The sequence below is a fragment of the Centruroides sculpturatus genome, unplaced genomic scaffold (genome assembly GCF_000671375.1).
Source record: "Centruroides sculpturatus isolate CEXI.00-Female unplaced genomic scaffold, Cexi_2.0 scaffold36, whole genome shotgun sequence".
NCBI lineage: Eukaryota > Metazoa > Arthropoda > Arachnida > Scorpiones > Buthidae > Centruroides > Centruroides sculpturatus.
The window spans coordinates 1,319,027-1,328,917 of NW_019384384.1; the positions used below are offsets into that span (position 1 = coordinate 1,319,027).

Below are 9,891 nucleotides of genomic sequence, written 5' to 3' on the forward strand. Positions count from 1 at the left end.
TGGGGTCAAAATCTTGATCGCTTAGCAGATCAAGCTAAGCAATCAAGCTCTCTCGCTTAGCAAGATTTCACTTGATTGCTTGATCGCTTAGTGAATGCTAAGCTATGGGTCGCTTAGCGAAATCTTGGGGTCGCAAGATTTTAATGCAAAATATTGAAAATAATTTGTGAGAGTTTGAAAATGGCACGCTTTGTGTCATAGGTTTTGTGAGTAGCGCTTTGTGTCACTTCTGGTGCAGTGAGACAACGATTCAGCAACACTGATTGTAGTGTGAACTAGTGGACACAATGGAACAGAAACAACTGAATACACTGTAGTGTGAACTAGTGTAGTGTTAAGCAACAAAATGGTGATGGGTGTATTCTTCAAATATTCTTATATATATTTATTTATAACTATTTTTATATAAAATATAATAATAAACTCGATAGTATCAGAATTATCTTAGCAATTTTACTAAGTTTAATAGCTCATTTAGTGTACTACTGTATAGACAATATCTGAAAGCGAGTGAGTTGATGGCCATCGCGTGGGCCTTTGTTATTCTTTGTTAGTGCTCCACCTGTGTAAGTAACGGGCAGGGCATATCATATTTACATAAGATGGCAAAGAGAAGCGACTTTAGGAATAAAAATAATCAAAGTTTAAACCACGCTTTCATCAAAAGCAACGGTCTTATAAAAATTATTCAATATCTGCATTAATTATCTCGTATTTTTGCATTTTATTCCGTACAGTTCGTGCTTATAAAATGGCATAATGTATAAAGAACGCGCTCATTAAAAATAACCACAGAGAATTTAGAATATATGACACTGTAGAGTGAAAAAAGCATGTACAAGTAATTTAATGGAAGTAAGTGCAATAAATTAAAGCCATTAACAAAATTCAACCTTGCACTTTGTATTGAGAGACAAGAGAGATGCATAATGTTCTCTGTAATATTTTATGTATTATCTCTGAACATAAAAGAGGGAAAGCACACCGTAAGAGAGTCGTGATAGAAATTTTCTTCNTTTTTTTTTTTTTTTTGATAAAATAAATAATATTTGCATATGGAACTAAAGAGCCGCAGCTTCACATCCAAAGAGCCGCATATGGCTCACGAGCTGCAGGTTGCCGACCCGTGCCCCATAGGATTTGTTATGTTCAAGTTATAAGGTGAACTTTGAAATGAAATTTGTATATTAGCAAATGTGAACCTATTATTAATATTAAAGAGTTTTAAAATGTATACTATTAAGCAATTTTATGTCACTGAGAGAAAATAAATATAATCTCAAGAGAAAAACGAAAATGCTAAAATTATAAGAGTTATAGTTTTTATTGGTAAAACATTTTTTTGGACTTCTCTGTCACATTTTCAGACCAAAAAAAAAAATTTGAATCAAATGTTCAAATAAGAACTTCCATATGGTTTCATTGATAATTTTAGAATAAGCCTTCATAAGAGTTTCTTAAGTTTCTTAAAAGATTTTAAAAGAAAAATCTTTTAAAAACTTGTCTCCTATAATTTTAGCATTTTTATTTTTCTCCTGATCTTAAATGGAGTTACCATACTCAAAAACTAAATATAATTTGTCATATTTTAGAAAATTATAAAATTATTCTAAGTAAAAGGCAGAAAATTATAATTAAATTCTTGAGTATGGACCAAATAATGAGAAAAAAAGCTATCAACAAAACATCTGGAAAATTGGAATATTTCAAAAGTCATGATGATAGTTTACAATGATATATCTTTGAATACCTTGAAAATCTTTTAGCAGAAGGGAAAATATGTTTAATTAATGCAAACATTTTTGGTCATTTTAAAAGACCATCCTCAGGAAATTGAACATGTCAAATACAGTCGAAATAGAACATATGACAAGACATAGATCAAAATACAAGTTCAAAAAGTCAAGCATACAAAATGTATTAATCAAAATTATCACCTTTTTACAAATTCCAGCAAATAATTTAATATTATAAAAAACGTTTTCGATTTTATAACAAAACAAAATAAGTTAAAATATAATGACAACTTTAAAAGGATGGATACATCAGTATAATTAACAGATTTTAAATATCTATAGAGTTCAGCATTCATTTGCAGGCATTGGAGATAGAATAAACATCCTTAGAGTTGATGCAGGAGCACTTCAAGACGTGTTTGTAGATTTGTGCCAATTCTTCAGATTTGGTGAACTCAGGACTGGTGAGATATCTTAAATGCTAGAAGATCTGAGTGTCATTTGCACTAGTGAATCTAGATAGAAAGGTATTGTACGTAAATCTCCTCTTGTATGTTATATTTATGTCTTTCTAACTTTTTTTTGGAAAGATCAGAAAGTGCAGCCTAGAAAAGACAAATTCGTACAGAAGGGATTATTGTGGATCAGGGTCCTGTAAATTCCAGATCTAGAAGCTAGGTCCTAGAATCTNTTGTACGTAAATCTCCTCTTGTATGTTATATTTATGTCTTTCTAACTTTTTTTTGGAAAGATCAGAAAGTGCAGCCTAGAAAAGACAAATTCGTACAGAAGGGATTATTGTGGATCAGGGTCCTGTAAATTCCAGATCTAGAAGCTAGGTCCTAGAATCTTAGCATTCTTCAGCAGATTATACATCATTGGGTTTCTCAGGTATACCATTTTTCAGTTTACCAGGACAAATTGTAATCAGATCTTCTGAGATGAGGCCAAGTTTTTAAGGCATTTCACCAAATCAGAAGAATCTGGACAAATCTGCAACCACGTCTTGAAGGGCTCCTCATCAATTCTAAGGATGTTTATTTCATCTCCAATGCCTGAAAATTGATGCTACAATCTAAAATATAGATATTTTGGATCTGTTATTTAAGTTAATTGCATTGTATGGGCCATCTTCTTAAAGTTGTCATTGTATTTTAACTTATTTTGTTTTGTTTTTTTAATATATTTTTTATGCTTGATGTTTTGAATTTGTATTTTGTTCTGTGCCTTGTCATATATTTATTTCAGTTGTGTTTGATTTGTTTGGTTGCTTGAGGATGGTCTTTTAAAATGACTGAAAATGTTTGCATCAATTAAACATATTTTCCCTTCTACTAAAAGGTTTTCATGGTGTTTGTTGGTACTTTGCATAGAAGTTTGGCATGACTGAATGATACAGTATATCTTTGGATAAAGAATTCACTTTGTGTTATCATGATAATTTTATGTAAAAAGTCATTATTATTATTTAAATGTTATTTAAATTTAATTTTCTGTTTTTATTTGATGCATATATTTAAATTAAATTAATCAAAATATTGAAATAAATCTAAAATTATATTTTAGAAAATGCTATGTCATTCATCCAATAATCCAATGCTGAAAGTGATTATGTTGAGAAATAGTACAATGCTGATAGTTTGTTGCAATGGATATTGTGTTTCTGAAAATAAAATTTTTAATTTGAAAGAGTCAATAATCTTGCTTTTTGAACTACTCTTGTATAGTTCAATGCATTATGAAACATTTTTATTTTGTGAGTTTGGAAGATAAATGTAAATTGTTCAAAAACAGTATGATAAAAAGTTTTATATTTTTTCTTACTTCTAAACACACTCAAGAAAACCTTTAAATATGCAGCCGTATTTATTAAATTCTAACGTTTTCGGTCATATTCAATGACCTTTCTCAAGAAAAAACCGAAAAAATCGAACTCCGAACTTGAATTAGCGATACAAGCGTTTTGGAACGTTTTTTAAAAATAATATTCTACTGGAATAACGCCATCTCTATATAACGGTTGTCATTATATAACCACATTAGCTATTAGAACGTTAAAACTATGACGTTCAGGATATAAAATAACAGTAAAAATACAGACATAAAATACCAAACATACGAAACTGGCGCCTAATTTAGATGTTAGGTATACTGGGTCCATACAGGTAATTTCATTTGCGATTCCTTGACTTTCCCAACCAATTATGGCATTATTCCCTGACTTATTAAGGTCTCTGCATTTTCCATTTCCATTATGTAATATTCAGCCAAGTCTATTTAAGCCCATTTTCTACACAATTATATAAATTTTTTTTATTAATAAAAAAACTTTATTCACTTACAAAAAACAAAAAACTTGGTGTAAAATTGATTANTGTACTATATTAAAAACTAAAATTTATTTGTTTGTAAGCTTAAAATAGATTTTTATTAACCATATATTATTAAAAATGCATTAATAAATAAAATACAGAATGGGAATTGGTAATTTATGGTTTAGCCTAGTGGCAAGTAGATTGGTAATTTATGGTTTAGCCTAGTGGCAAGTAGACTTAAGTCGTTCTTCTGAAACCAATTACCGACGTAAGGCAAGGTATACCTGTACAGTTATAGCTGATAAATAATCTAGTAATTAGGTCTTTGATTAATTCAATATTCTGCTATGGTTTATGTCTGTGTGAGTTTTATCTAAAAATAAGTAGAGATATTTTTAATAACTGAAAAATTTGTTTTATTTCATTTTTTTAATAAAATTTGTTAAAATACTTATATTTCTTTTTCCAACATAAATTTCAGTCTAATGTATAATATACATGTACTGTACCTAATACAGTGGTTTCCAAACTGTGTGCTGAGGCACCAGGGGCACTGTGGCCAGGTTAGCCATTATTTTAATTATTAGTCACATATCAACAACATTCATTCAAAGTAATTTTTTTGTATGCTTGCTTAAATTGTCTATCTTGAGATTTATTTACTAGAACTTTTTAAATAAATATAAGCCTTTTTCTCTGTTTTTTTCTTTCAAAATAATTTTGTTAATTATTTTGTTTAGGATAAAAGAGAAAGAAAAAACAGAGAAACAGTTACAGACATTTTTACTTCTGTTTTGAGGTTAATTTAACAACTTAAAAACTGTAGTCATTGTATGTTTGGCATATGAAAATAATTGTACTCTATACATTTTATAGTACAATTTATTCTTTTATACTATTTATACTTTGTGTAAGGACTACTATTTCTTTTATTTATTTATATTATTTAATTATAATATGAACATAGTTTAGGTTTACTCCTTCCAAAATATATATACAGGTATATATCTTTATATAATGCATGTATATATGAGTTAGGTGCCAAAAGTTTCCAGCCTAACTATATCTTAGATATGATAAGAATAAAATAATGATTGTATCAGATAGTGCCATCTGTATGTGGACTAATAAAAGAGTTTTTCCCACTAATTTGCATAAGTTTCTTGGCAATATTCATTTTAGTTAGATTTGTTGCATTAATTTGCATCATGTTTGCTTCTTGCAGGACAATGTGCCAGTGCACATGGCTACTATTGACAAGGCTGCTGTGAAGGAGTGTGGGTTCAAGGGAGCTTTACCATTCACCCAACAACCTGGACCTGGCTCCTAGTAATTATCTGTTTTTTAAATTCAAACAAGACCTTTGAAAAAGTGATGAAGAGTGGCAGGAGGCAATTTATGAGCATTTTGCAGATAAACTGCAGACTATTTTTTTAAGTGTATTGAAATGCTAATTCCAGGATGTAATAAGTGTGTTGAACTGCAAGGAGACTATATTGAGAAATGACATCATTATTTTATACCTATAACATCTANGTTTTTTAAATTCAAACAAGACCTTTGAAAAAGTGATGAAGAGTGGCAGGAGGCAATTTATGAGCATTTTGCAGATAAACTGCAGACTATTTTTTCAAGTGTATTGAAATGCTAATTCCAGGATGTAATAAATGTGTTGAACTGCAAGGAGACTATATTGAGAAATGACATCATTATTTTATACCTATAACATCTAACACATAGTTAGGCTGGAAACTTTTGGCACTTACCATGTATATAGGGAAGCTGCTGCCAAATTACAGCTAGTTAAGGGAATTGAGAGTAACTAAAGGAACCACTGGCCTAATGTATAAAATGTTCTAATTTTGTTTTTTACATTTAAATTTGAGGATTTTAATTGAAAATTTTTTAAATTTTATTAAATTTGTGTTTAAGTTTTATTTTAACAATATGTCTACATTTAATTCTTTAATTTAATATGAAACTAAATCTTTTATGATTTCAGAACAATTTTCTTATTGAAAAATACAAAACATTTACGAAAAAAGTATTACTTTTTAATTTTCATGTTCTTAATGTAAGCAATTTCAGATACATTCTTTTAATAATAAATGATAATGATATTCTGAATGCAGTTGATATCAGTATGAATCATTTAAATTAAAGTATATAGAATTTTTCAATATAAGAATCTATGAGATGCCACTTAGCTACTTATTTTACAATGATGATTTTTTCCATTGATATACTGATCTTAAGAAAACTTTCTTTTAGTCAAAATATCCTGAATATAACAATGGAAAGAAATCTTATATTTTGTCTTTTCTCTTTACATGTTGTCAGTTCTGTAAGTCTTGATTTCCAATAACTTCTGTTTTGGATTACTTTGCTGTTATTCCATATACTTTCATATCCTTCTCTATTGTTCTTTATTGTGTTTTCAAAACCCTTGTATGTCTCTGCATACCTGCAATGGCCATTCGATCTAAGTACTTGATAAGTGCTGTTTCAGATTGTCATAATGATCTAGTAATCATAATCCTAACCACTCATCTTTCTCCAATTTTTGCTATTGCTAGTCTACCTCTTATATACTCATTCTTTATTTTATCCCTTTTTAAGACCTCATATATCCAGTTTTCATTCATATTATTATCTAGTCACTCAACATTATGACACACTATATCATTACAGATATGATCACAATTTTATACAAGTGATTTTTCACTCTCAGTGTCACATATTAATCATAGTACATCACTGGCTTAGCTCCATTTCAACTAACCTGTACTGTTCCATTTTTCATCAGTTTGTCTATTTGTTTGGACTATTGATCTAATGTATTTAAATTTGTCATTTTGTGTTTTCTATGATTTTTCACTTTTGCCAAGATATTCTGTTTTCCTATTCTCATTAAAGTAATATTTCATATATTCTTTTTTCTTTCTGCTGATCTTCACTTCTCTTGAATCCCATGTCATGGCATGTCATTCTCTATCTATTAAGTTTTACTACTTTGTGTTTCTTTGTTATGTTTATTAGCATAATGTCATCTGCATATAACAAGCACTATTAAATATCCTTTATACATCCTTCATTACTTCATCCAGCAACATGGCATGTCCCTTTTTGGAGTATGTAGCATTGCATATGTAGCTGCAAATGTTGCCATGTTGCTGCATGATTGTAATAGTGGAGAGACATGTCCTTCCACTATTGCAATCACCAAGTTACACATTGCATGGAAATACTGTACCAAATTTCCATGCAATGTGTAACTCCTTTTTTCCATAAAGACCAGTAAATGTTGCCATGAAACACTATTATGTCTTATTCAGGTTTACATAGATCAAATAGGATATTTTCCTTTTTTCTCTACTACTTTCTATAAACTATCTCAATATTAAGATAACTTTACTGAAAATCTTTCCTGCATGAAGCTAAAAAACCTTCCACTAATATTCACTTTGACTAGAGAACTATTAGATACAATAAGCCTTATCCATTCTCTTTGTATACTTTATTTTGTGAATAAGTTCTGAATATTTACTATTTTTTCATATATGTATTTTTGTGAGTTGTGGGTGTTTGGATAGATATGGCTATGATTTTTGGGCTGCAATTTGAAAAAACTGTAGACCTATAAATTCCCACTGTTGCTGTCTGTCCTTTATCCAACTCCTAGTTAGATAAATGAACGTTGAGACCAGATATGGAAAGCTTAGGGGCAGGTGGCCCCGATTAAATAATTAAATATAAATGAACTTCCAGTGCAAACCAGAAGTCACATTATTTCAATTCAAAATTTACCCCTTAAAGGAGTTAGCTAGATGACTAGCTTGACTCTATTGCTAAGAGGAAAAGTATGATATACAGGAACAAGCCACTACTAATTTGAGGTGGAGAGCATATATTTTAAATTAAATAAGTTAAAAATATGATTAAAAATTGCAGCCCAGCATTGTGATGATGTCAGAATAAATAATTGCTTGTTTGTAATCTGTTCTAATACAATTTTGTAAATAAATTTAAATTTCTAACAATATGATTAAATTGTTTAGAAAAAATTTTACAGATGACACAAGAAGATTGTTTTAAATTATTTTTGTTTTCAATAGATTAAACTTATTGAGTTTGTCAGACTCAATAAGTTTAATGTATTTATTAAATTTATTGGTTTGGTTGGTTATTGAAGTTTTATGGCACAAGGGCCTTATGGGCCATGCTTTGCCAACAGCAGGCACTCATGTTGTACAACTTATTAGTGTGGATAATTAAAGCTTTAAAAAAGATTTAATGGTAATTGATCTTTTAATTGAATTTTTAAATATTTATTTCAGGAGGATTAGGATATACTTTCACTGAATATGCTCGATTAGCAGAAACAGTTGGAAGAAATCCTTCAATATCTCGTATTCTTAGCATGCATGAATTAATGGGAATTCAGGTACTGTCATTACAATAATAATTTTTGGCTGCTAAGTTTAACTTATATATTTTAATTTTAATAATAATGTTTTCATATTAACTATTAAATTAAAATTAGATATGATTTATATTTGACAACTGATTTTACACATATATATCTATCAATATACAATATAAATCACAGTACAGTCTTAACTAGGAGAAAAATTTTAGGAGCATTTGATATTACAAATATGAAATTTAATAAAATAAATACTTATCACATGTTGATTAGTATTTAATTTCTTAATGTTTTGGAATGTAGTTAATTTACTGTTATTTCATTTAAAATACTAGCAACATGAATTATTATGTTATAATATTCTGTTTATTTTAGAATACTTTACTGCAGTTTGCAAGTTAAGACAGACATCAAGTGGAGCTGCAAATTAAAGTAATATGGTTTTCATAGTCAGGGTAATCTCCTAGCCCATTAGCACATGCAATACATTGTACATTGTAGCCAATAAAAATTATGTTAAATATTAATCTATCTGATATGTTAGTGTAGACTGGGAAAAGGTCAAGGCCATTAAAGATAGGAAAAGTAGTTTTGGACATAGGTCATATTGTCATGAAGTATTAAAGGACAAAATAATACAGAAATTTCTGCATTATGTCTACAGACGTCACAGATCAAGGGCCAGTAACATTATTAAGATTTATATAAAATCCAATAGGTAACAATAAAGATGAGTAAATATGCAAGGTCCTTTACTGGACATAACATATAATTTCAGATTAAAAAGATTGGATTGCATATGTAGCTGCAAAATCTGGTACAAGAGGTAAATGTAAGCATATAGTTGCTTGTTAACTATATATTAATATAAGAACAACACTTACTAAGCATAAACAACATCATCCTAAATCTGCCACAGAAAGATTAACTCTTCCACGTAAGGATGGCAGACGTGGCCTGATTGACATAGTTAACCTTCACTACAAACAAATACAGTCCTTGCAAGAGTTTTTCTACAGGAAACAAGAAACATCACAATTACATAAAGCAATAACTCTAGCAGAGTCAAATAACACACCATTAAACTTACACTCACATCATACAGACTTGACACAACATATAAAAAGCATAGACACCATTAAATTTTAAACAATCGTGGGCTCAAAAGGCACTCCATGGCTCCATGGCATCCTTATGACCTGGCCCAGGATTTTGTTGACAAAACTGCGTCAGACAGTTGGTTAGATTGGGGATGCCTCTTTGGGGAGACGGAAGGGTTCGTGATTGCCAAACAGGATCAGGTCATAAATACTAAAAACTACAGAAAACACATACTCAAAGAAACAACACTCACAAATGACACATGCAGAAAATGTCACATCATGCCAGAAACTATACAACACATCACTTCTGG

General features: G+C 29.7%; 1 protein-coding gene across 2 annotated transcripts in view; it reads left to right on the forward strand.

Moving 5' to 3' along the window:
* The first annotated feature begins 8,295 nt into the window (after positions 1-8,295).
* LOC111618006 (acyl-CoA dehydrogenase family member 9, mitochondrial-like) overlaps positions 8,296-9,891 on the forward strand; it is a 55,962-nt gene continuing 54,366 nt past the window's right edge. Inside the window, exon 1 of one of the 2 annotated variants that reach the window (XM_023359423.1) lies at positions 8,296-8,495. In XM_023359423.1, the coding sequence (XP_023215191.1) occupies positions 8,472-8,495 (24 nt within the window). In that variant the 5' untranslated portion in view covers positions 8,296-8,471. The remainder of the gene's footprint in view (positions 8,496-9,891) is intronic. The other variant, XM_023359424.1, reaches the window with a different exon arrangement.